This window comes from Microtus oregoni, unplaced genomic scaffold (assembly GCF_018167655.1).
Source record: "Microtus oregoni isolate MIOR12 unplaced genomic scaffold, Mior012 000000F_ref0000247, whole genome shotgun sequence".
Classification (NCBI taxonomy): Eukaryota; Metazoa; Chordata; class Mammalia; order Rodentia; family Cricetidae; genus Microtus; species Microtus oregoni.
In genome coordinates, this window is record NW_024543059.1 from 63379689 (window position 1) to 63404127 (window position 24439).

At 39.6% G+C, this 24439-nt stretch overlaps 2 protein-coding genes across 2 annotated transcripts in view; both read left to right on the forward strand.

Moving 5' to 3' along the window:
- Positions 1–372: 372 nt before the first annotated feature.
- Positions 373–13310, forward strand: LOC121439015 (guanylate-binding protein 1-like). Its single transcript, XM_041639541.1, has 10 exons — positions 373–562; positions 4060–4187; positions 4900–5009; positions 7347–7543; positions 8249–8497; positions 9284–9564; positions 10171–10383; positions 10832–10934; positions 11157–11350; positions 13191–13310. The coding sequence occupies exons 1-10, from the start codon at positions 373–375 to the stop codon at positions 13299–13301; spliced, it is 1776 nt and encodes a 591-aa protein (XP_041495475.1). The 3' UTR covers positions 13302–13310.
- A 1043-nt stretch (positions 13311–14353) lies between these two features.
- Positions 14354–24439, forward strand: part of LOC121465645 (guanylate-binding protein 2-like) — a 146245-nt gene continuing 136159 nt past the window's right edge. Inside the window, 2 exon segments of the mRNA XM_041678979.1 lie at positions 14354–14394; positions 18346–18479. Coding sequence (XP_041534913.1) covers positions 14354–14394; positions 18346–18479 — 175 coding nt within the window.

Genomic DNA, 24439 nt, shown 5'->3' on the forward strand with positions numbered 1-24439 from the left:
TGGTTTTTTGAGACAGGGTTTCTCTGTGGTTTTGGAGCCTGTCCTGGAACTAGCTCTTGTAGACCAGGCTGGTCTCGAACTCACAGAGATCCGCCTGCCTCTGCCTCCTGAGTGCTGGGATTAAAGGCGTGCGTCACCACCGCCCGGCTCTAAAGGAAATTCTTGTAAGTAATATATAGTAATTCTAAAGGAAATTCTTAAATAATAGTTTAGAAGACTCTAAAATTATATGGCTTCTCCCTCAGCCTTGTCTCTGATGTACCTAACACTGTTATTTTTGTTGAGAATTTCATCACTCTACCTTGTGAGTAAAAAGAATAGATTCTAGGTAATCTCATCTCTCCCTTTCTAGACAGGGGACGGGCCTGAACAATGGCCTCAGAGGACCACATGCCAGGCCCTGTGTGCCTCATTGAGAATGTGAAAGGCCAACTGGTAGCCAACCAGGAGGCTCTGCGGATCCTATCTGCCTTCAAGCAGCCAGTGGTGGTGGTGGCCATCGTGGGTTTCTACTGCACAGGCAAATCCTACTTGATGAACAGGCTGGCTGGGAAGAATGCAGGTGAGTGCCTCCACTATGCTATGCTGGTACCCTTGTGTCCACTCACATTGTCTGCTTCTTGCATGAGAGTGTGAAGAATTTATTCTTTTGGTCATAGTTGGATGTTGGCATCCCTTTTGTCATTGTTATTGTTGCTTTATCTGTTTGCTTTGTTTTTGAGACAAGGTCATGCTTTAGGGCACAAGCAGGCCTTTCGTTCAGTACATAGTTTTGTTGACCTTGAACTTATAATCTAACCTTGGTCTCCTGAGTGCTGATGACAGCTAGATGCACCACCACATCTAACTCCTGGTTTCCCATCTTAAACCACAGCTGGTTCCTTCCCCAGAAGCAGAAAGGAGGTAATAAAGATGAATTAATTACTTGTTAATTAGCATTAACGCATTGATAAAACGTTCAAGTAGCATCAGTGGGTCTTTAATGCTTAAAAAGTTTGCCTGTATCTGGATTATATATGTTGGCTTTTTATTATTGTAAATTATATAAGATTTATCTTTGTGATTTTTTTAAGTATACTTTTCTGTGCTAAATGTATGCATCTGTGTATCTCCCCTCCTTCTCTAGAACTAGCTCATTGTCCATCCTTATCCCATTCTTCCACACGCTCTGTCTGTCAGTACAAATGTCCTAGGAATGTCACTTAAGATGGATTCTACAAAATATGGGGGTTTTGTGATTGGTTCTTTCACTTAGCATGATACCTTTAAGTTTTCTCACTTTGAGAAAAGTGTATAAAAATTCTTTCTTTTTGAGCTTCATTGGTAAAGTATGTCATAATTACCTTATCCATTCACCTGTAGTCAGGACAGTTGAGTACTCTGAACGATCGTAGCATGAAGATGCCCATAAAGACACCTGTCTGAGGCCAGGTTGTTTTAGTCTTATCATGGATAAAATGCCTGACAGCAGCAATGTAAGGAAGAAGGATTTGTTTTGCTTCACAGTTCTGGGGATATCAGTCCACTATGTCTGGGGGGACAGAACTTTGTGGCTATATGTGTGTTGGTAGGAGCTTGTGGCTTGTTCATATCGTGATTGACCAGAAAGCAGAAAGCATAGGGCCTTAAGCAAGGCCAGTAAGAACCTTCAAAGGCCTGCCCTCTGCCAGTCAGGTCCTACCTCCTAATGCTTCCATAGGTCCGAACATAATACCACTAAGTGTGTACCAAGTGTTCAAATACATGAGCCTGCGATTGAAATTTTACATTCAAAACAAGAGCATTCTGCCCTGGCCTCAAAATGAAATTGAACTTGTTATGGACTTGTTACTCATGCCCAAATGAATTCACAGAGCCTGGATTCTGATGAAAATTGCATGAGGTCTTTAATGTACAAACTCTAGCTTGGATCACAGTTCCAGCACACACATACAGTGGGTAAGGGAAGTTCAGTGGTGAGCCTGGGAAAGGGGAGAACTTTTGAAGGGGAAATGCCATAATCAGGGGAGTTCATGTCTTTTTGCCTTGGAACTAAGTAAGGAGGACATAGGGAAAGGTAGTTTCTAAAGCTATTGGTCAGTTATGGGGCGTGAAAATTTTAACAAAGGGTCATTAATAACTGACAAGGTATCTTCAAGGACAGCATGTCTCCTTGGAATATCTGGACCTCATTATATTTTACGGCCCTGCTCCCTAGCTCCATAATTGACTATTTTCAGGGTATCCATTCAAATTCAGTTATCACAGCACATTTATGGAGCTGAGATTGCCCCACCACTCATTATATGGTTTAAGATGAAGCCCCTTCTTGAAAATGGAGTTTGCAAAGTTAGGTCCTCACATTCCCATTCCTTCCTCTTTTTTTGTGACTATAAGAGCCCAATCATGGATCTCAATATTGCTTTAATTTACCAAATTTTATTAAATCCCTCTGGGTTTCCTTGGACAAGGGCTGGTAATAAGTTTATCTCCTTGTATTTGAAGCCACTCATTAATATATGGCTGCCATTAGCTGAATTGTCCCAAGTCTTTCTTTTATAAATTGTACTAGCCTATTTAAGATGCAATTTAAATAAAGATTTAAATTAAGATTTCTCAAAAGTAAGGAGAAAGATTAATATGAAGAGAGGATTTGCCTCTCATTCTTTTTTGTATTTGGCCAGTCCTTTTTGAATTTTGGCCATGGATATTTATTATCCTGAATGGTCAACATAGAAACAAAATTTTTCTATCCAGTGTTGCATATAGTCCCCCTAGGTAAGGGAGTTTTCTTTTGACTTACCATTTCAACCAGGGATCACAGGATGATATATTCCTTTCTGTAACTGGGCTGACTTTGGGGCATTGTTGTCAGGGGCTAACATGGCTGAAATTCTAGTCAAAAGCATATAGGGAATTCAGGCAATGGGGTATTTATCAGGAGAGTCTGGTTCGCAGACTCAGTTGAAGAGTCAGGGAGTAGTCACATCGCTCACCTGGTCCATATCAGCTTTCAGCAAGTTCAGGGTTTGCAGTCATTTGAAACAGATTTTAGTCAGCAACTGATATGTCTGCTAGCTTGGTGAAAACCTGTTGAGACTAGCTCAAACTGAGAACAGAAGTTAAAATATATGTAGTTAAAGGAAAATAATGCATTTGAAATTTTTAGGCCCATATCAAAATCCATTTCATAGAAAAAGCACGTAACAGATATCTGTAAAACAGATATCTTTAAAATAGACTTATACCTTTGAGTCCTAGCAAACACTGTAAATTTGGGTTAAAAGCATGTAAGTCTACATTCAGAAGACAACCAAAAGAAATTTAAAAAATTGAGCTTGTGGCCCAAACAGTAAGCAGTCATTGCTCTATCAGATTGATCAGAATTCTAACATAGAAGGTGAAAAATTTAAAAGATTTTTATACTTAATATTTATTTATACTTTTATAACCTGTATTTATATCTTAAATTATTTTCTGAGACCCTTAAAGCTTATGACCTTTTATATCCCCAGACTTCTATATATCTTAGAACATTTTTCTGATTGCCAACCTAACAAAGCTGTAGCTAGCCTAGCCATCAATACTATTATAGATCTCAGAAGGATAAATAAATTATACTTAAGGACAGACCAAACACCTTCCAAATCTATTAAAAATGACAAGAACCAGTCCATATACAGTCATACCCAGGTCTCCATAGCATAGGAGGCAGAAGTATCAGAACAGCAGGCTTCGCCAGGGGAAAGTGAAAGGTTCTCGTGGAAGAGGCGCATGGAAAACATTGACCTTACGTTGTCTAGGAAAAAGTGTCCTGCTGTCTGTCCACAGCCTGTGTACCATGTGCATGCCTGGCATTCATAGATGTTAGAAGGGGCATAGGTTTCCTTGAAACTATAGTTATAGGCAGTTGTGCGTTGTTGCATAGATGCTGAGAACCACACTTTCGTCTTCTGCAAGAGCAGCAGGCACACTTAACCACTGCGGCATCTTTCCTGATCAATTATGCCAATTTTATCATCATTTTCTTAAAGCACTTGTTTCCACATGTCTGATCCCTCTTTCCTCTCTGCTTTTCAGGCTTCTCTCTGGGCTCCACAGTACAGTCTCACACCAATGGGATCTGGATGTGGTGTGTGCCTCATCCCCAGAAGGCAGACCACACTCTAGTTCTGCTTGATACTGAGGGCCTGGGAGATGTGGAGAAAGTAAGGATTGAGGGCTCAGTGTGCAATTCATCCCTTCATCTCTGAATATTATATACTGTTATCTAGGGTGCTTTAAATTCTAGTGTGTTCATTTGTATGTGTATTGTGTTCCCGTGTGTGTGTGTGCGTGCGTGTATGCATTTTAAGTATATGTGTGAGTGCAATATTTGTGCATGGTACATGTACTACATTGCACATACAGAGGTTAGAGTACATTTGGGTGCAGTTACTTTTTCCACCATGTGGGTTCTAAGGACATAAGTAGGACTGTAAGCCTTGTAGTTTTTCACGCAGAGTTTAAACTTCATTATAGCATCGTTTTCATTTTTACTTATGTGACATGCCGTCATGTGTAGTTAACAAAGAGGAGGGAACTAGTCATAATACCTGATCATAGAACAGCAGGGTGCTAGTCTTCAGTATTGAAACACTAACAACAGACTAAGCAGCACTAGTGAGAAGCATCACAAATAAAATCACAAATCAAAAGAATATTCACCCTGCAAGTACTTTGGACGGCATTTGTAGGTTTCCTGTTGTTTCTTTTCTTTTGTTTTGTACCATGCATTGGCCACAAAGGTTTCATTTTTTTTTAACCTCAGTAGAACTCTAAAATCCCTTTTAATGCAGTGAATATATTTTACCACTACTGATCTGAAAAGTGACATGAGAACAAAACATACCCCTGACCCACGTGTATTCTGACTTCCAGGGTGACAACCAGAATGACTGCTGGATCTTTGCTTTGGCTATACTTCTAAGCAGCATCTTTGTGTACAACAGTATGGGAACCATTAACCAGCAGGCCATGGACCAGCTGCAGTATCCTTTCTGTGACTCCAAAGAGCACCAGTGTGGTGATGTTTTGTTTGTGATCTAACAAATAAAGTTTGCCTGAAGATCAGGGTATAAAACTAAGTCACTAGTTAGCTACAGAGGCCAGGCAGTGGCCTTTAATCCCAAGACTCGGGAGACAGAGGCAGACAGATCTCTGTGATTTCAAGGCCACCATGGTCTACATGAGATTAATTTAGTCTCAAAAATAAACAGAGTCAGATGGTGATAGTTCATACCTTTAATCCCAGCCCTTGGTATCTATCACATGCCTTTAATCCCTGCACTAGGGAGGTGTAGACAGGAGTGATAAGGCTGAGTGGAAAGAGGAATATTAGGAGGAGACAGGAGCTCAGAGCACTCAGTCTGAGGATTTGTAGGAACAGGATCTCCCCTTTGGTCTAAGAATTCAGCAGAGATAAAAACTAGTGGCTGCTCTGCTTCTCTGATCATTCAGCACTAACCCCTATATATGTCTCTGGGTTTTTATTATCAAGACCAATTAGAATTCGAGCTACATCAGTATGAATGGGGTGACCTACCTTCAAGAACCTCTAGGTATTGGTTATTGCAACAAATAACATAAAAATTATACACACACACACACACACACACACACACACACACACACAGATTTTTCTTTGGACTGCCAGCCCATGAAAAATGACATGGAGACATTATTAAGTTTAGAAGCTCAGCCTATATTTTTGGATTGTTCCACTAGCTCTTATAACTTAAATTAACCAATTTCTTTTCATCTGTGTTCTTTTATATGACTCAGTAACTTTTACTCTGCACTGCCCTGTCTATTTCCTCTTCATCTAGCTGGCAACTCCACCTTTCTTCTTCCCAGAATTCTCTCTGTCCAGAAATTCTTCCTAGATATCCTGCTTAGCTATTGGCTATCTAGCTTTCTATTAAACCAATCACAGTGACACATCTTTACACAGTGCAATAAAATATCTCACAACATTTCCCCCTTTTGTCTAAATAAAAAAAAAGAAAGATTTTAACTCTAACACATAATGTGAGAGTCCCCTCTGTGTGTTGTGATCATCATTAATGAATAAAGAAACTGCCTTGGCCTATTAATAGGGCAGAACTTAGGTAGGTGGGGAAAACTGGACTGAATGCTGGGAGGAAGAAGGGTAGACAAAGTAAGAAGCCATGGAGCTACCAGAGTCAGACATGCTGAATCTTTGCTGGTAAGCCACTGCCACATGGTGATATACAGATTAATAGAAATGGGTTAAATTAATATAAGAGTTAGTCAATAAGAAGCTAGAGCTAATGGGCCAAGCAGTGATTTAACTAATACAATTTCTGTGTGCTTATTTTGGTTCTGGGCAGCCGGGATGAACAAGTGACTTCCATGCAACAAACACAGTAAAAACTATATACAATAAGAACAGTCATCAGGTAAGAATTACATTCACAATATCCAGTACATTTATATTTGGCAAATTTAGAGAAAACACTCCATTATCTATCCTATCTTAGTTCAAATTTTATACCTAAACCATGTTTCTGACAGAAATTGTATTACCATTCTAAAAATCTTTTCAGACCTTATAACATCTTTTTAGATAAACAACTTAAGCTTTTATGTTTCTCAACCATATAAATGTTACATCTTCTATTTGTTGTTTTTGAATTTGATAACAAGTAAAACTATAATGATATAGTCTCCAGTCCCTATCAGAGACCCAAGAAGGATAAACTATTACTTGAGTAACTTTAGAAATGACAGAGACATCTGGCTCCCTGGACAGTTACCTCAAGTTTCCTCTGTATAATTGTGTCATTCATCCTCAGCCTACAGGCCAAGAATATCTGACAAACCTTCTGTGAAGCAGGAATTTTGAAGGACTCTCCTACCTTGTCTTGGCAAAGTTTCTTTATTAATTAACCAATACAAGCAACACATAGAAAGAAGGACCTCTTACACCAATTTCTTTTAATTTAGATTCTTTTTCATGGCTTGGTTATCTTTATACTTCCCATCCCACTTTGTCTCCATCCGACTGGCAACTCCACCTTTCTTCCTCCCAGAGCTCTCTCTGTCCAGAAGTCCCTGCAATACCTCCTGCCTAGGAATTGGTTGTTTAGTTTTTTCTAAACCAATCACAATGATACATTTTCACAGAGTGTAAAGGAATATTCTACAATGTATGACCTAAAGCATTCACACTGATGTTAAGAACAAGGTAAATGAAACTTTTGGGCTAGGGTTTGGGAAAAAGTAGAACTAATACTTGATGGACACCCTAGAACTTTGGTTGGTGCTATGGTTGTTTCATGGGTTTTCTTTAATTAGCCATTCAGCTATGTGACAGAACTGTCAGACAGAATCAGAACAAGATCCTCATCTGACCAGGATGAGGTAGAAGACTCAGATGAGTTTGTGAGCTTCTTCCCGGACTTTGTGTGGGCTCTGAGGGATTTCTCTCTTGAGCTGAAAGCAAATGGAGAAACTATTTCTCCAGATGAATACCTAGAGAATTCCCTGAGGCTTATACAGGGTAAGAGACTTAGCAACTACTAAATGGGATGTGAAACAATAATAAAAATTCATATTTTTCTATCTGTAATCTTCTTAACCTACAGTTCCTATTTCTTCTAACTAGCTACTCCTAAGACTAGTGATTAGTGTATTAGTTAATAGATTGAGTTAAACATTTCTGTTTTGTTCTAGGAGCAAATTTATTTTATGCACCTTTCCATGTACCATGATCAATTCGAGTTCCTGCTTTGGACTTGCTTTTATGCCAAAACACAAAATACAGTATACAACAATTATTATATATTTTCAGATTATATATGTATATATGTTTGGAAAAGTGTGGCCCACACACAACTGTTCACGTGCCAGGTGTCTTTGGAAATGAAATGATGCTGTGCTTGTGGGTTTTGCATATTGTGTATATATATGGTCCAGCTACACTAAGTGATTTGAATGCTTAGAATAGAGGTCACTTCCCCTGCAAATCCTAAAAGAGCATTCAGGAAATTCCTAGACTGACGATCCTTAAAGCAGAAAATTTCCCTTTTCTGTTCTTGTTTTGTATTTGCAGGATCTCACTCTGTGACTCAGGCTGGCCTCAATTTATGATCCTCCTGCCTCAGCTTTCAGCGTGCTAGGATTTCAAAAGCTTACATGACTAAATTTAAAAACATATACTCCCCTTCAATATCCTGACCGAAAATCTTGCTTTTGCTCCGTCTAGGTACTGGCCAAAGAGATAAAGAACAAAAGTTTAATTTGCCTCGGCTCTGTATCCGTAAATTCTTCCCAAAGAAGAAATGCTTTGTCTTTGAGCGGCCAGCACACGGAAAGAAACTTGGCCAGCTGGAATCACTGCAGGATCAAGACCTGAACTCCAATTTCATAGAACAAGTGACTGAGTTCTGTTCCTATGTGTTCAGCTCTTCCAAGGTTAAAATGCTCTCAGGAGGCATCAAGGTCAATGGACCACGTGAGTCTCTGCCCAGTCCTGCTCACTGTCTAGGCCATGCTATTATGAGATGGCAATGACCCACTTCAGCCCTGAAGAAATGTAGACCCATCACCACTGTAGTGCTAAGCCGCAGATGGTGCCAGCATTTATAATAGATTTTGTCTGCCACATTTTCTTGTTGGGAATAGAGAAAAGGGGGTAAAAGAAAAAAAAAATCCTTTTTAAATTACCCAGCAATCTGGTTCTGTGTTCATCAATATGATATCGACTAAACATATGTGGTTCTTAATATGTAAGTACAATAGAATCTGCATGGAGATAGTCATTGTCACATCAGTGTATACAGAGAGCATGTGCTAATAACCTACAGATAGTATTTAGTAATGCCATGTTTTTTTGTAATCAACTTGTTGGAGAATTTCTGACCAGGAAAGCATGCTTTATGCCAAATTTAAATGGAATGCTTACTATGGGAAGAACTGATCAACACAGGCAAACATTCTCCATGTTCATGAGAGATGCCATTGTGAATTAAAATGGGCACAAAATCCCATAGACACAGATCCTTGTAATCTTCATCCAGCATGCTTTGTCTTTGTTGTCTTAAATACCTCATGAGAGGATCTTTGCACAGAGGATGATCTTATCTCAACAATGTGAGGTAGAGGCTGAGATGCTCTTCCAAATGATGCTAAGGACACTGGTGCCTTACAGACATCAATGATAGAGATATCCAGAATTACATAGATAAGTGTTTCCTTCATCCACCTGTAGCAAACATTGTCATCTATTTTCTGTTTACAGGACTAGAGAGTTTAGTAGTAACCTATGTCAACACCATCAGCAGTGGTGGTCTTCCATGCATGGAGAATGCTGTCCTGGCTTTGTCTAAGACAGAGAATGCAGCTGCAGTGCAAAAGGCCATTGCCCACTATGACCAGAAGATGAGCCAGAAGTTGCAGCTGCCCACGGAAACCCTCCAGGAGCTTTTGCATCTACACAGGGCCATTGAGAATGAAGCCATCAAGATCTTCAGGGATAATTCCTTCAAAGATATTGATCAAGTGTTCCAAATGGAATTAGTGGTAATATTTCCCTCATGTTTACCTGGATATAGATTTTGGAAGGCACAGTGCTATGGGGAAATGAAATGAGTGTTGGAGGGGATCAACTGTTACTGGACTTTGAATTAGTAACAAGTACCCATTAATAATCACAATAATCAGAAATAACAGATTTTCATAAACTTAAAACTTTAAAATATTTCTCCTTGCATGAATAAGCTGGCAATATGCCACTTCACTGAATTAAGTATAGAAAAGTAAGTAAGTCATGTCTGACCAAGCTGCACATACGGTGTCTGTTGACTGATCCAATATTCAAGTCAATATCTTAAAAAATCATAGCCTTAGTTATCAGAGGCCAATTAATGTTGAGCCATGTTCATTTTGTGTTCCACCTTTAGTCCAGTCTGAAAAAAAAGATCACTTTGCTCTAACCATCACAGCCAAGGAGCAAGGGATGACATCAGTAAGCTGGCATCAGAGGAGGCGATGTCGTTATAGTGAATGCTCATAAGTTTTCCTTTGTTTGTTTTGTGTTTGTTTGTGTTTTGAGAAATGTTCCCAGAAATTTGTAACTCAGGCTTTTTTTCCTTCTTAATTTTTTGTCTTTTCATTTTTACATTAAAGGCCAAATTGGAAACAAAGGGGAAAGAATTATATAAGAAGAATGTACAAGCATCCTCAGATCACTGCTCAGCTCTGCTTCAGGATATTTTCAGTCCTCTAGAAGATGAAGTGAAGCAGGGCGTTTACTCTAAACCAGGGGGATACTGTCTTTTCAATGGGAAGATAAAGGAGTTAAAGAAGAAGTACTATGAGGAACCCAGAAAGGGGGTTCAGGTGACCAAGGTTATGTATGTGTTCTGGGAAGCTGCTGATCTTCAGATTGCAGAGTTACACCCAGAATGTCTGGGAGAGGATCATACTGTTTGCATACCACGTATAAGGTCAACATCATATATAAAAAGATTATCATAGGGAATGCTTTCTGCTTACTCATCAGAAAACATACACTCACTTAACAATTGAGTTCACACTGAACAATCACATTAGACACCAGTATGGCTGTACCCTGTATTTTAGCTAGACTCTTTGTATTGCAAAAGACCCAAATGATACTCCTTATACAAAACATGGGCCTACAATAAAGACATTCCTTAGTGGGATGGGTCCATCCTAGATCATGTGCCTGTTTCTGTGGCATCTTTGGAGGAGTGGAGGGTAGAAAGACAGGCATAAAAGCATCCAGTAATTTCTGATATTAACTTCTTGTTTCCTGGACTTGAAGGCTGAAAAGGCTCTGCAGAAATTTTTGCAATCCAAGGAGAGTGTGACTGATGCAATTCTGCAGACAGACAAGACTCTGACGGAAAAGGAAAAGGAGATTGAGTGTGAGTCACCAGTTAAGAGACTCTGTTCTTTTGAAAGCTGTGGAATGTTTAAATTATTTGTAAACCTGGGACCCTAAACCATAGCTAAAATCAAAGTTGTGTCTTACTGACTGGTATCAGCCAAGGTAGTACTATGACGTCATCAGTAACAGTGACGCAGGTAAGGAAGAAGAATAACACATGATGCATTGTCACCTTCCTTCTTGCTTTTTTTTCCCCCAGTGGAGCATGTGGGTGCTGAAGCTGCACGGGCTACAGCAAAATTATTGGAGGTAATGCATCAGAAGAAGAACCAGTTGATGAAAGAGAAAGAGAAGTTTTACCAGGAGCATGTGAAAGAGTTGACTGAGAAGATGGAGAATGAACAGGCCCAACTGAAAGAGAAGCAACAGCAGGACATTGAGAACAAGCTTCAGGTATTTAAATTGCATGATCATCTATATTCTCTTTATTTAAAAATATTTAAAGTGTGTGTGCATGTGTGTTTATATGTGTGTGTACATTTGCTAATGTGATTTTAGTATATGTAGAGACCCAAAGCGGAAGTCAGATCCCCTGCAGCTTGTTAGAGGTGCTTGTGAGTCACCTGACTTGGATAATTGGAACTGAATTCTAGCCAGTAACACACACATTTCTGCTGAGCCATTTATCCAGTCTCTTGCTCTCTGTTCACTATGAACGGTAATGGAGCCTAAAGCCTGACCAAGCCTAATCTCTTGGGCTGTTTATTTCTAAATCCTGCTTGAGTTTGTTGCCCATGTCTGCTGATTAAAATAGTAATGTGTAATGTTGTCACACTAAGTCCTTAAGTAATATATGTTTATGGCAGCTATGTTTATGTTTTTCTTTATTTCTTTTTAAGACTCCATGAACCAAGAACTATATCCATATTATACAGAAGACAGAAACACAAGTTAATATAAGATTAAAAAATATACAGTCTTTAGTACTTTGGGAAGTGGAGGCAAGAAGATCAAAAGGCCAAAATCATCCTCAGCTATATAATTTAAAGCCAACCAGGGAAATAGCCCCTGTCCCCCCACATGAACAAACATACAAACAAAAGGTCACTATTTATAAGATACATACAACAAATTAAACTATGCTTCCCATAGTGGAATCCACAATGGTAGTTTTCTGTCTTACTGGTATGAATTTATTCCTGAGAGTGTGTTTATGAGGAGAGGAACTCCTCAGCCCTAAGAGTCATGTGATTGTCTGTCCCTCCTCTTTCCTGTACTCTGTTCCCAATTTGTGTTCAGCCAGAATGTAGAAATCCATTATTTTCAGGTGGGGACTCTGAATTTCTTAACTATCATCTGATACCTCTGCTCTCAAGTTCTGGAGGGCTACATTAAATTTCTTCCTTTTTTCCTTTCTCCTTTTCCTCCTCCTCCTTCTTCTTTTTCTCTTCTTCCTCCTTCTCCTTCTTCTTCCTCACCTCTTCTCTTATTCTTACTCTCTCTCTCTTCTCTCTTTGTCTTTGTGTGTGTGAACATGAATGTGTATGTTAGTGTCTCTTCATGTATGCACATGGATGTGAAGGCTAGATGTACTTCCAATCTTCTTTTATTACTCACCACCTATTTTTTGAGACAAGGTTTCTCACTGAACCTTGAACTCAATGATGTGGCTAGCCTAACTAGCCAATGAACTTCAGGAATCTGCCTATATCTGCCTTCCCAGCACGGTATTACAGAACTGTGCTGCATCTTTTACTTGGGTGTTCAGGATTCCAGCTTATTTCTTACACTTGTACAGCAGGCGTGCTACTGACAGTCATCCCCCAGCCTCTAGACTACATTTCTTAGTGTAAGATTCGGAGGCTTAGTTAGATTTTAAGAATTCATTCCTGTGCTGCATATTTATATAAGATATTAGTAGGTGGATGTATTAAAGTCTATAATGCTAAAATCTGAAGTCAAACACAAGGTTAAGATTACCTATGGGGGCCATAGACAACCAAAGAGAAAAAACCCTCATATTATATTTTTTTAGCTAATGAAATCCCCAGGAGTAGTGACCACAGCTGCCCAAGAAAAAGCAAAATTTGGAGTATGGGGATAAAAACGTCCAAAAGGGAAAAATAAAAGAAAACCTTTGAATATCAAAATTTATTTATGACTAAAAAAAGGTTAAAATTATAATAAAAAAATTAAGGTTAGAGAAAATTTAAGAAATTAAATGATAAGAATTAACTCATATGGAACCTGCATAGAACATGGGGATATGTTGTCTCCACTTGTCACTTTTTAGGAACAGGCTCGACTACTAAATGAGGAATTCCAGCAGGAGCGCAAAAGACTTCAAGATGAGATAAAGAATCTCCAGACAAGGGAGGCAAAGTGGAAACTGACCATAATGTAAAGGTCTAGCAAACAGTGCTGTCCTGGGTTACAGAGCACAACTAAACATGGTGTTTAATGGGGACATAGTGTCACTCCACTTGGTATTAATTGAGTCCTGTATCAGAAAATAAAAAAATCTGCAATGGTGTGCAGTGCGATCATTAAAATAGTGTTTATTTCCCTGTATAACTTAGTATCAAGGATATCATTGAGTCTCTACCACAAGAGACTTATCGATGATCTCCAAGAGACAAAAGAACACTGCGTACATTCATAAATGGTGGCACATAATTTGGAACCAAGTTGTCCAGGGGTGCTATGGGAGAGTCATTGTAACGCATTATTTATTTTAATCTTAGATATATGAGTATGCGCATGTATGAATATTTTTTCTGTGTGTCACGTGCATGCCTGCATTCGCAGATATTAGAAGAAAAAGCACAGGGCTTGGAATGTGGACCTCTGAGGCCATTGTTCTTGCTTATTGTAGGAGAAATATTAGATTAACTAGAATGAGACCTTTAACTCACAAGGCAGAGTTATGAAATCCTTAAAGAACACAAGAGTACTGTGTGCATTAAAGACATAGACAAAGAAGAACCTCTGTAATTTTAGCATCTTATAGAATATTGTTAAAGAATTTCCTTTAAAATGTAACTATGACAATATCAGACACTCTCACAATACAAATATTTTAATCAATAAATTTCACATAGAAAGCTCTCCTTATTAAAGTTTTAAAACTAGATAGACATCAAATAGAAAACAGGTCAGATTTAGAGAAATAGTTTTATATTGCAGTTGTATATAATCAATTAAATATTCATTAATTCATTGGCTTACTTTTGTAATGAATAAAGATATCCAGAAATTAATGCTTCATTGTTTGATGCATACCTTTACGATAATTTCTAGAGATTATGAAATATATTCATTCTACCTATCTTAGTAACTTCTTTCATGTCATGGGCACATGTCCCTATCCACAGAATTAATTATATTAATAACATAAAGCTACAAAAGGCTATTTATTTTATTTATTTTTCTGTTTTGCTTGCAAAATCTATGACGATGCGTTGCAATGACTCTTCCAAGGACTTGATTGCACAAGAGTAGTGACTTGAAATGCAGCTATACAGCCAATGAGCCTCAACCTAGAAAGGGTGTGAGAGCACCAATGCCAATACTAGATACTGCAGAACGTAACTGTGATGTAAACAGCAAGAAATCAGGGAGCTTGGGTGGTAACTGAGTTTGTCCATCTGCCTGCTCTTCTGCATGTATGACAAGGGCCACCTTTCCCACATGCTGCAGCCAGAAATGGGTGGGGCCAACTCTCTGACTCTCATGTGCCCAGACCCAGATATCTCATGCAACAGAAGTAAGGGGTAGGACCTTCAAGAGAGGCAGAGCCAATTCTATACAGTCTTCACATCAACATGGCCCTAGGTATAAACTCAGATGAGGGAAGTCTAAATGGCCTTTGGAGTTAACATGAGCCAAGGACATAAACCCAGGCATGGCCCTCTGTGGCAGAACAGGCCATGACATCACCATGGCCTCAGGTGGCATCATAGCCTATTCACATGAAGATGTTCCTTACCCTCAGTTCTAACTTTTTTCATAGTGCACAGTTTGTTTTCTCTTTCTCTCCCATTTCTGATGTGGGACAATGGCCTTTTACTCTGTAAAGATTTGTCACTTGTGTTGGTTTAATAAAACATCGACTAGGTAGTAGCCAGGCAGGAAGTAGAAGCTGGGTGACCAGAATCAGAGAATTTTGAGAACAGGAAAGGCTCAGTCTGCAGCTGTCACCCAGACACAGAGAATATAAGATGAGAATGCCTCACTGATAAAAGGTACCAAGTCATGTGGCTAACACAGAAAAGAATTAGGGGTTAATGTAAGATGTACTAGTTAATACGAAGGCTGAGCTAATAGGCCAATCAGTTTATAATTAATGTAGGCCTCTGTGTGCTTCTTTGGGACTGAATAGCTGTGGGACCAGGCAGGACAGAAACCTCTGTCAACACATCATTTCCCCACATAGTTGCTCATCTTAGTAGTAGCTAACATGATCTCTCTGAGTGGCAGTTGTGGAACTCTTCCAAGTTTTATGCCTTGCCTGTCTCCTCTAGCCTTTATTCTTGGGCCAAATTCCACCTGGTACAAGTAAACTACTTTGGTACATTCCTGGATTTTATTTTCTAATATTTTTATTGAGTTCCACATCTAAATTAATGGAGGATCTTGATCTGTGGTTTCTCTGATTTGTACTGTTTTTTGACTTGTTTTGCTATCAAGACAATGCTGTTTTCATAGAATAAATTAGGAAATGCTTCCTTTCATATTTTGTTAAAGAAACTCTGTAGAATTTATATTATTTATTATTTGCAGGCACTGTAAGAATGTCTTCTGGATCAAAAGAAGTATCTTTTAGGCTTTTTTAAACTATAAATTTGATTTCTTGAGAGGTTTTAATTCACAAAACCTTTTTTTTTTATCCTAGAAGAGTGTGACAGTTAATAGTATTGACTCTAGAATTGACATGATCTGGAATCCCCCAGGAGACACACCTCTAGACATGTCTATGAGGGAGTTTCTGGATTGGACTACTGGAGTTTGGAGATCTTACTGTGGACAGAGCAATTGCATGAGCTGGAGTTTCAGGCTAAATTAAAAACTGATTGAACTTCCAGTATTCATCCCACTCTGTTTCCTTAGTGCGGATGCAAAGTGACCATTTACCTTACACTCCTGTCATCATAATACATATTACATCATAATAAATTGTTCCTTAGGCTGGGTAATTTGTTGCAGCAATGATGGAAGTAACAAATACAGTGAGTTTTAGGGCTTTATGAGTTCTTTGTGATGCTAGTTGGTTTAACCGAAATGGAAATATTATTTACAGAGAGATAGATGTCAAATGCCTAGTTTAAAAATGTTCTTTGTTTATCACAAATTGCTTTTATAATTCTATTGCCTTTATTCATTATATAGAGTGCTGTGTCATAGAAGGATATTTTCATATAAGCATATCGTGTATGTTTAGAATACTCCCATACCCCCTACTCTTTTTTATGCCTTCCCCTTCCACCACTCCTCTTTGTTTTCCTAGAAGGTTTCACTTTGAATTTCATGTCATATACACATAATAATTTTAAGTATCTATATAGAGTCCTGAAGATATATACTAAAGAAAACATATATTTGTCCTTCAGAGTCTGATTTTGTTTGGCTTAATATGATTTTTTTTTCTGCTCCCATTCACTTCCAGCAAACAACCTAACACAGTTCTCAATTGCTCTCCACCTTGTTTTAGAGACAGGGTCTCTCACTGAGAGTGAACCACCATGTCTGGATTGTATGTGAGTGCTGGGAACTGAATTATGTCTTCCTGTTTGTTCAGCAAGCACTTTACTTACTGAACCAGGCAACCCCCATTCTGAGTTTTTATTTCCTTTAAAAGATGGTAACCATCTATCTTATATTTTTTTGAAGGTGGAATAGTTAATTTGCACTTCACAATACTAAGAGTTAGTCAAAATATGGAAAAATCATCTTTATTCTGCTTGGGGAAAATCAACAAGATCTCTTGTCCAGCTGCTAATAATAGAAAAAGTTTAGAATATTTTTATGGACACAGATAAATCATCAGTTTGTTTTATATCCACAGATTACCCATCATAATATAAAGTCCATCTTTAAAGTTACAGCTCTACATTATGCTGAGTTGTCACAATGTTATTATGTAACTACTAAGATTAAACCTTTTCTTTTAGCTCTGGTTTAGGGTTACAGGATCACAAGGAACTTAAACATTCCACAACTTTGCAGGGCACATAGTCCCTTAACTTGTGCCTCACTTTCAATATCCCTTTTCTTTTCTGCGAGTGTCTGTTCTGTTAGTAGAATCGCATCACTTACACCTTACTTGGACTGTAAAAATTTCTGTTGAGTTCTTAAAGCCATTGAGTCCAGAGAACATTAAGTTAACAGCAGGAACAACTGCAAGCTTTTGTTACCTTCTCCCTACTCCGTTTCTGCTAATGAGTCTCTTGGGCCTAAGAGTCCCAAATACAGATGCCAGGTTCTCTGGCAAAAATAGCGGGGATAGAGCTGGATCTGCTGGACTTTCCATGGGTTGATGACCTAGACCTGACCCCTGGCCACCAAGGAGAAATACACACACTGAGTCCGAAGTCTGTCACAGCATGGTCTCATTTTATTGCATCAGGCAAGAACTTATATAGGGCTGATAGAGGGTGAAAACCTTGAGATAGGTTGAGGCAGAGCAGGAATTAGGGCCAATAATATTCTGTCATGTTAGTGATGGCTGGGCAGAGGTGGGTTTAGGTTGAGCTGTGCTGAGTCACTCATATGCACAAGTCATGGCCAAAGGCAGGTCTCCAAACTTGAGCTAGACTCAGGAAATTACACTGGGCCTCACACCTGGGCCAACGAGGCCCAAAATCTCCCCATTTTGTTTTTATTAGGAAGATTGAAGACATGGCCCCTGTATTAGGTTGTTTCCCACATGGAGATCTTACCCGTTATTGAGTACCAGGTATCTCATTAATGAAGAACCCACTCCATGACCTGTCTTAGGTCATCTCAGCCAGTCTGAGATCTTGCCCATCTCTGGTCAAGTGAAGGGTAGAAGAGGGGTCCTTATATGAGGGTTACCAGTCATAAAAGGGGCCAGACTTCTACATGGCCAGCCTATAAAAGTATACCTCGAGCTGATGTCATTTAATTGCCTCCAATCTTTGGTAAATAATTGTGAATCTTATTGAACATACAAAGCCCAATGGGAGAAGAATAAGGAAAAGAAAGAGTCTGAGTAGGGAAAGCAAGCAGGGTAAGAATCTTTGAAGGCCTGTCCACAGGGGATAATCTTGAATGTCTTGCAGTCTTCTCTCTAGGCTTTCCTGAAGTTTTTTGATCTTCTCTCAGATGATCCCCAACTTTTTGGAATAAAAGAAGAACCCTTCCTGTAAGAACAAGCAGATGTCTCCTTTTTCAGCTGTTAGTAGGTCTAACCCTCTTCTGTTTTGTAGGCAAAGCCAGTGTCTGCTTAAGTACAGGAAAAACCATGTGGAGAAGAGATTCCGTATGGATGTCAAAGACAAGGTCAACCTGAATCCTAGGGAGAGCAATGGGGTGGCGATTAAGCTCTGGGTATTGTGCCAAGGCAAGTTGTCCTCCAATTTCTCCCAAGAGGCCAGCCCAGCACCCACACTTGTTCGAGATGGGTGGTAGGCCTGCTGAAGGCCTGTGGAATACTGGTTAGAAGTGCCAGAAAGCATTCCACAGGTGAGGGGGATTGGGGAGTTAGCAGCCTAGTTTCTTTCAGCCTGAACTGGGCACTCCTCCCTAAACTGTTAACTTGGAAGTGCGACTTTCACAAAGTCTTTCTCTTTGGAGGGCCTTGGAGGAAAACAACACCTTAAGGCAGTGACAGTTGCAATGGCTCCCAGAGGGGATATTTCCCCTTACTCTACCTGAGCTCTATGGATCAGGATTTCTAGCTACCCTGTTCCAGGTGTCCCAATCAAAGAGGCTGCCTTTGGGCAGCCATGGGGCGATCCTGAGTAGGTAAGTCCATGTCTGGAGGGCTTGACTGTCAGAAAAATTAAAGCCCCTGCTTTTATGTAGGACCTGCAGGGACTCCAGGCAGGACTTTGCTTAAAAGAGGACTGCCCCATATTTAATGGGGGTACACTCACCCTCTGACTGATTCGCCTATCCTCAAAACCTTTCGAATTCCTCACATGGGGCACCAATCTGCCGGGTTCTCTAACAGAAAGGGCGGGGGCAAAGCCAGACCTGTCTGAATTTCCCTGGTACTGAGCATGAAGATGAGTGTTGACTATCCAGACCTGCGCCCTGGCCACCAAGGAGAAACACACACACTGAGTCGGGAATCTGCCGAAGCAGGATCTCGGTTTATTGCATCAGGCAGCAACTTATATGGGGCTGAGATAGAGAGTGGAAATCTTGGGTTGGATTGAGATGGAGTAAAGAATAAGGGCCAATAATATTCTGTCATGTTAGTAGTGGCTGGGCAGAGGCGGGTTTTGGTTGGGCTGTACTGAGTCATTCCTATATGGAAGTCATGGCAAAAGACAGGTCTCCAAAGTTGAGCTAGGTTCAGGAAGTTACACTGGGCCTCATGCCCAGGCCTTATGAGGCACAACAAACAGAAGCAGGCACCCAGTCCAGGCTGGAACCCATGAAAAAATATCTTTTACTGGAGGCCTATGGTAGAGAACAAAGATAGTTTTTTAAGATTAGGGCTCTAACTTTGGAGTTAATAGTGCTGTGGTCACAGATGGAGAGTTTGTTGAAGACATAAGCCCTTGGGGACAACAAAGAGATCAGAGGAAATAAGAAAGGGAGGGAAGTATGGGGATGGGAAAGAATGATGGACAGATGGACACAGGATAATATTGCAGTCAGCTGTTTTTTAAAGCCAGTGTGAAGTCCAAACTGATGAATTACAAGTTTTGTTTAAGGGGATATCATTGGGTCCTTTGTAACACAGAGTCCTGCTGAAACACAGGGTGACAGTCACACTGGTGGATAATGTGATTGTCTGGTGTGAACTCAAGTGTTGAGTGAGTGCACTGTCTCTGATGAGTAATCAGGATACATCCAGTGTGACAACCTTCATGTATGTGACATTGAAGGAGTCTATGCCTGGAACGTCAACAGTAAAACCCTCTCACATTATGTCTCTGGGGACATACTACAATGTGAAAGCGGTCAGCAGCTTCCCAGAACACACATATGACCATGGGTACCTGAACCTCCCTCTTGCATTCCTTACAGTAATTTTTCTTCAACCCCCATTTCTTCCCCCTGATTTAGAACAAATCTCCTGTTTTACATCTTCTTCAAGTGAACTGAAAATATCCTTAAGTAGGGCTGAGCAGCAATCTGAGGATGCCTGTAGATTCTTCCCAATTAATTTCTTTTTATTTCTAATTTGGTCTTTGATGTAAAAATAAAAAGCAAAATATTAGGAAAGAAAAGAAGCCTGAGTTTAGAATTTCTTGGAGAGTTTATCAAAATAAAAAGAAATATAAAACCCCAAACAAACAAACAAACAAAATCTTATAGCCACTGATAATAACCATTTCCTCCTCATGCTGCCAGATTTTTACTAATCTAATGGCAGTGAAGTTCAGAGCTTAGGTTTACACCTTTAGAAGTAATCTACATTTTTACATTGGATCAAAGAGAGACAGAAATAATCAAAGAAATGTATTTGGAAGATACACCCAATTCAATGCTAAATTTGGGGAATGTTTTGACATTTAATATCAATACATTTTAAATGCTCAATAAAAGCCTAACAGTGTGTGAAGACTTCTAAGTACATTACCTCCATTTGGTATCATAACCTTATTAATACAGTATTGATGTGCCCACTAGGAAAAAAAATGAGTCACAGGAATCCCAGGGCTTTTGAAGGTGCACTGACTTGTATATTCATGGGTGTGCTAGCATTTGCATCTAGTGGTGACTAATTTTCCCTGACACATGACCTTGAAGGAGTTACAGGTGTAATGAATAGGTTAGATGTCTCTCTTCCTCCTCATTTTGATGTCCAGATATTTTGTCTTATTTCTTTAGGCCCAAGGTATCACCCCAAGAAATGCACATGAGAACTAACAAAACGTAAATGTGTCTTTGGAGCACGACTCATCAGTCTATACTAGACAGGACTCTGTTCTCTAGGCTTCCACTTGTTTCCTAATCTCTTTATTCAGTGAGGAAGTTAGCATCTGGCTTTCCCTTTCCTTAATGCTAGTCATCTGTGGCCATGAACTTGTGCATGTTTTTCTAGTTCTTGGAGAACAGAAGCCATCCTCATTTAATTCTTACTTTTCTGAGTCTCACCTCAGGATGCCAGACTCCTGGACAGGAAGGTCTTATGCCACACTGATCCACTGCAGTAGATGTACCCTCTTCCTCTCTTCCTTACATCCTAACAATCCTGCATTCTCTACCCTCCCCAGTGCAGGAACACAGACTTGCTGCAGGTCAGTGCTGTGAGCTACAAAGTACAAGTACCCTTCTTCTCAGACCTCCAAGAAGAGAATGTCACTCTGCCACAAGGGGTTGACTTCTCTTCAGAGCCCTCATCATACTGTATATCACTGAGTTTGGGGACTGAACTCTCCGTTGATCGACCATCATGCTGCTGTCTGTCTTTCCATGGCATTAGTAACTTCTAGTAAATCTTATCCCAAAATGCAGTATGCCTCAGTACCCACCCTGAATTACAAGCTAAAACCTTTAAAATAAAAATGAGGAAGTGTACTAAATAACAAGGAGTCATTTTAAATAAGTTAAAATATATTGGAAAACAATTCAGGATTCAAATGAGAGGAATTAGTGAAAAATAATACTTATAAATACTTATAAATCAATGTATAATTGCCCACTTTGTTAAATACAACTGCAGTTTCTCTGAAACTACAAAAAGTGATCCTAATTCCTACTTGGAGAATTATTTTAGTCATGGGGGTCAGAGCAGAGCTCTGGAAAGAAACCCTGAAATCTCTAAGATACATGAGGGAACTGGTATGGTGGCATACACTTAGACTCACAGTACTTGAGGTGCTAAAGCAGGGGTATGTCAGTTTGAGATTGGCCTGTGTTGCATAGTGATTCTCTTTAAGCAAAATTAAATCTCTGTGTGACTGATACTTTTATGCACACATTAACCAATAGACATTTAAAATGCACTGAATTTACTAAAATAAAAGGCTAACACATATCTGTAAAAAACTACAAGTAAGAAAATATAAGACCATGTTTCAAAAATTGGAAGCCATTTCACATAAAAGCTATTAAAATAAATTCATTGTTGGGTAAGGTTCTGTTCAAATGCTGTTCTTGGCACTCTTGGGCTATTCAGTTATATAGTGTCTAGGGCTCTTGCTTTCTTCTATCCTTCCACCCTCTAAAGAGTCCATTTTATCCACTGTAGTAAACCCTGTTAGGTCAGTGACTGAGTCTAAGGAGACTTCTCACTGCCCTGTATATCTTCCAGAGTGCTGTGTATACAGTACTGGTGCTCACTAAACACCCACATGCACTGTTTCCATTATTTTCCTAACCTGAAGGTCTTGCATCTGTTCTCTGTGAACTCTGTGATCCCTGTTTCTGTGCAGTAGATCTGGCTACAGAGTTCAGTTTGTAATGTGCCATTTAGCATGAGAGCATTCGACACCTGATATTCATAATTCTGTACTTCAATAAACCTCACAACAGCCTGCTCAAAATGGACTCTAACCCATTCTAGAAGTCATCTGGTTTCTTGACAACAAGGCTGTTTCTGAGAAGCTGAGCCTGTCTGCTTTTAATTTCAGTCTTTTTTTCCCTCACTGACAAATGAATCATTCTGAATGAGGTGGCCCAGACCTAGAAAGACAAACATGGTATGAACTTGCTTATAAATGGCTACTAGCTGTAAATAAAGGATAACTTTGCTACAATCCACAGACACAGAGAAGCTATGAAAAAAATATCAAGGTTAGGTGGGCATGAATCTCACTGTGATGGGGAAATAGAATAGACATCACTGTTGGACAGGGGTATTGATCTGAATGGGAGGGTGTGGATGGGAACAGGAGATATCAGGTGTCATGGGAGAATGGAAGGAGATAGTACTAGGAGAAACAACTGGAAACTGGGTGTATCTCTGAAAAGGGCTTGAAAACTAGTTTAATGGAACTATCCCTCTCCTGCAATCTTGCAAGACTTTCAGTGAAGGGACTATGACACCAACCTAATGACAAAACCTTTGACCTACAATTTATCCTTCCTACAAGATGTGTTGGAGTAAACATGGCTCAGATATTGTGGGTAAGATCAACCAATGCCTTGCCCCACTAGAGGCCCTTACTATGAGATGGATCTCACCACTGAAGTCAAGGACTCAGAGGAATCATAGCTCAAAGATGTAGGATAGAAACAAACATGACTAGTATAAATAAGTCAATGAAATGATTTCTTGTATATTCTGCTATACTCATAGATTGGTGTTGTTCTGGCTGGTTTTGTGTGTCAACTTGACACATGCTAGAATCATCATTGGAATAAACTCAATTGAGGAAATTCCTCAATGAGATCCAGCTGTAAGGCATTTTCTTATTTAGTCATCAATGGTGGAGGGCCTAACCCATGGTGTTTGATGCTATCTCCTCAGCTGCTGGTCCCAGGTTCTGTAAGATTATGATCTGAGCAAGGGAGTAAGTAGCTCCCCTCCATGGCCTCTGCATTAACCCCTGCTTACTGGATTCTGCCCTGTTTTGAGTTCCTCTTCTGATTTCCTCTAGTGATGAACAAAATTTCTGAAGTATATGCCTAATAATAAACCATTTTCTCCCAATCTTGGTCTTTTGTCACTGTGTTTCATCACAGCAATAGAAATTCTAAGACATGTGCCTAGCTCAATTGTTATCAGAGAGGCTTTACTCAGCAACTAATGGAATTCTATGCAGAGACCCACACCAAAAAGTTAGCTGGAGCTCAGGGAATCCTGCAGAAGAGGGGGAAGGGGGAAGAAGGAGCCAGAGGGGTCATAGATACTAAGAGAAAATGTACAGAATTTACTAACCTGGGCTCATAGGGACTCACAGATACTGAACCGACAACCAGAAAGCCTGCATGCAACTGACCTAAGCCCTATACATATATAGTACAATTGTTTAGATTGGTCTTCTTGTGGGACTCTTAAAAGTGGAAGCAGGGGCTGTCTGGGACCAGCATCGACAAAAATACCATTCTCCAGAGTGGCGGTGTGGGAATTTAGAAATATAGTAAAGAATATGAAAATGTGAATTAAAAATAACAAAATGCAGAAACATGTAGGCTAGTATAGGGAGGGAATTTTTCAGTGAGTACTGGAAAATCACCTGTGTTTAATTTCCAACTAGTTAATATGCCTCTGATCCCAAAAGGTAGGAGTAAGACAAAAGACTGCATTAATGTATCAACTGAAAGTCAAGGGCTACATTCATTGCTCACGCCCTAGTCTCATGCTTTAGATCAAACACTCTGTAAGCAAACCACTCCCTGGGTGGAATCCCAAGTTATTTCCATAAAGGGAATTGAAACTTAGTTGGATTCTTCGAC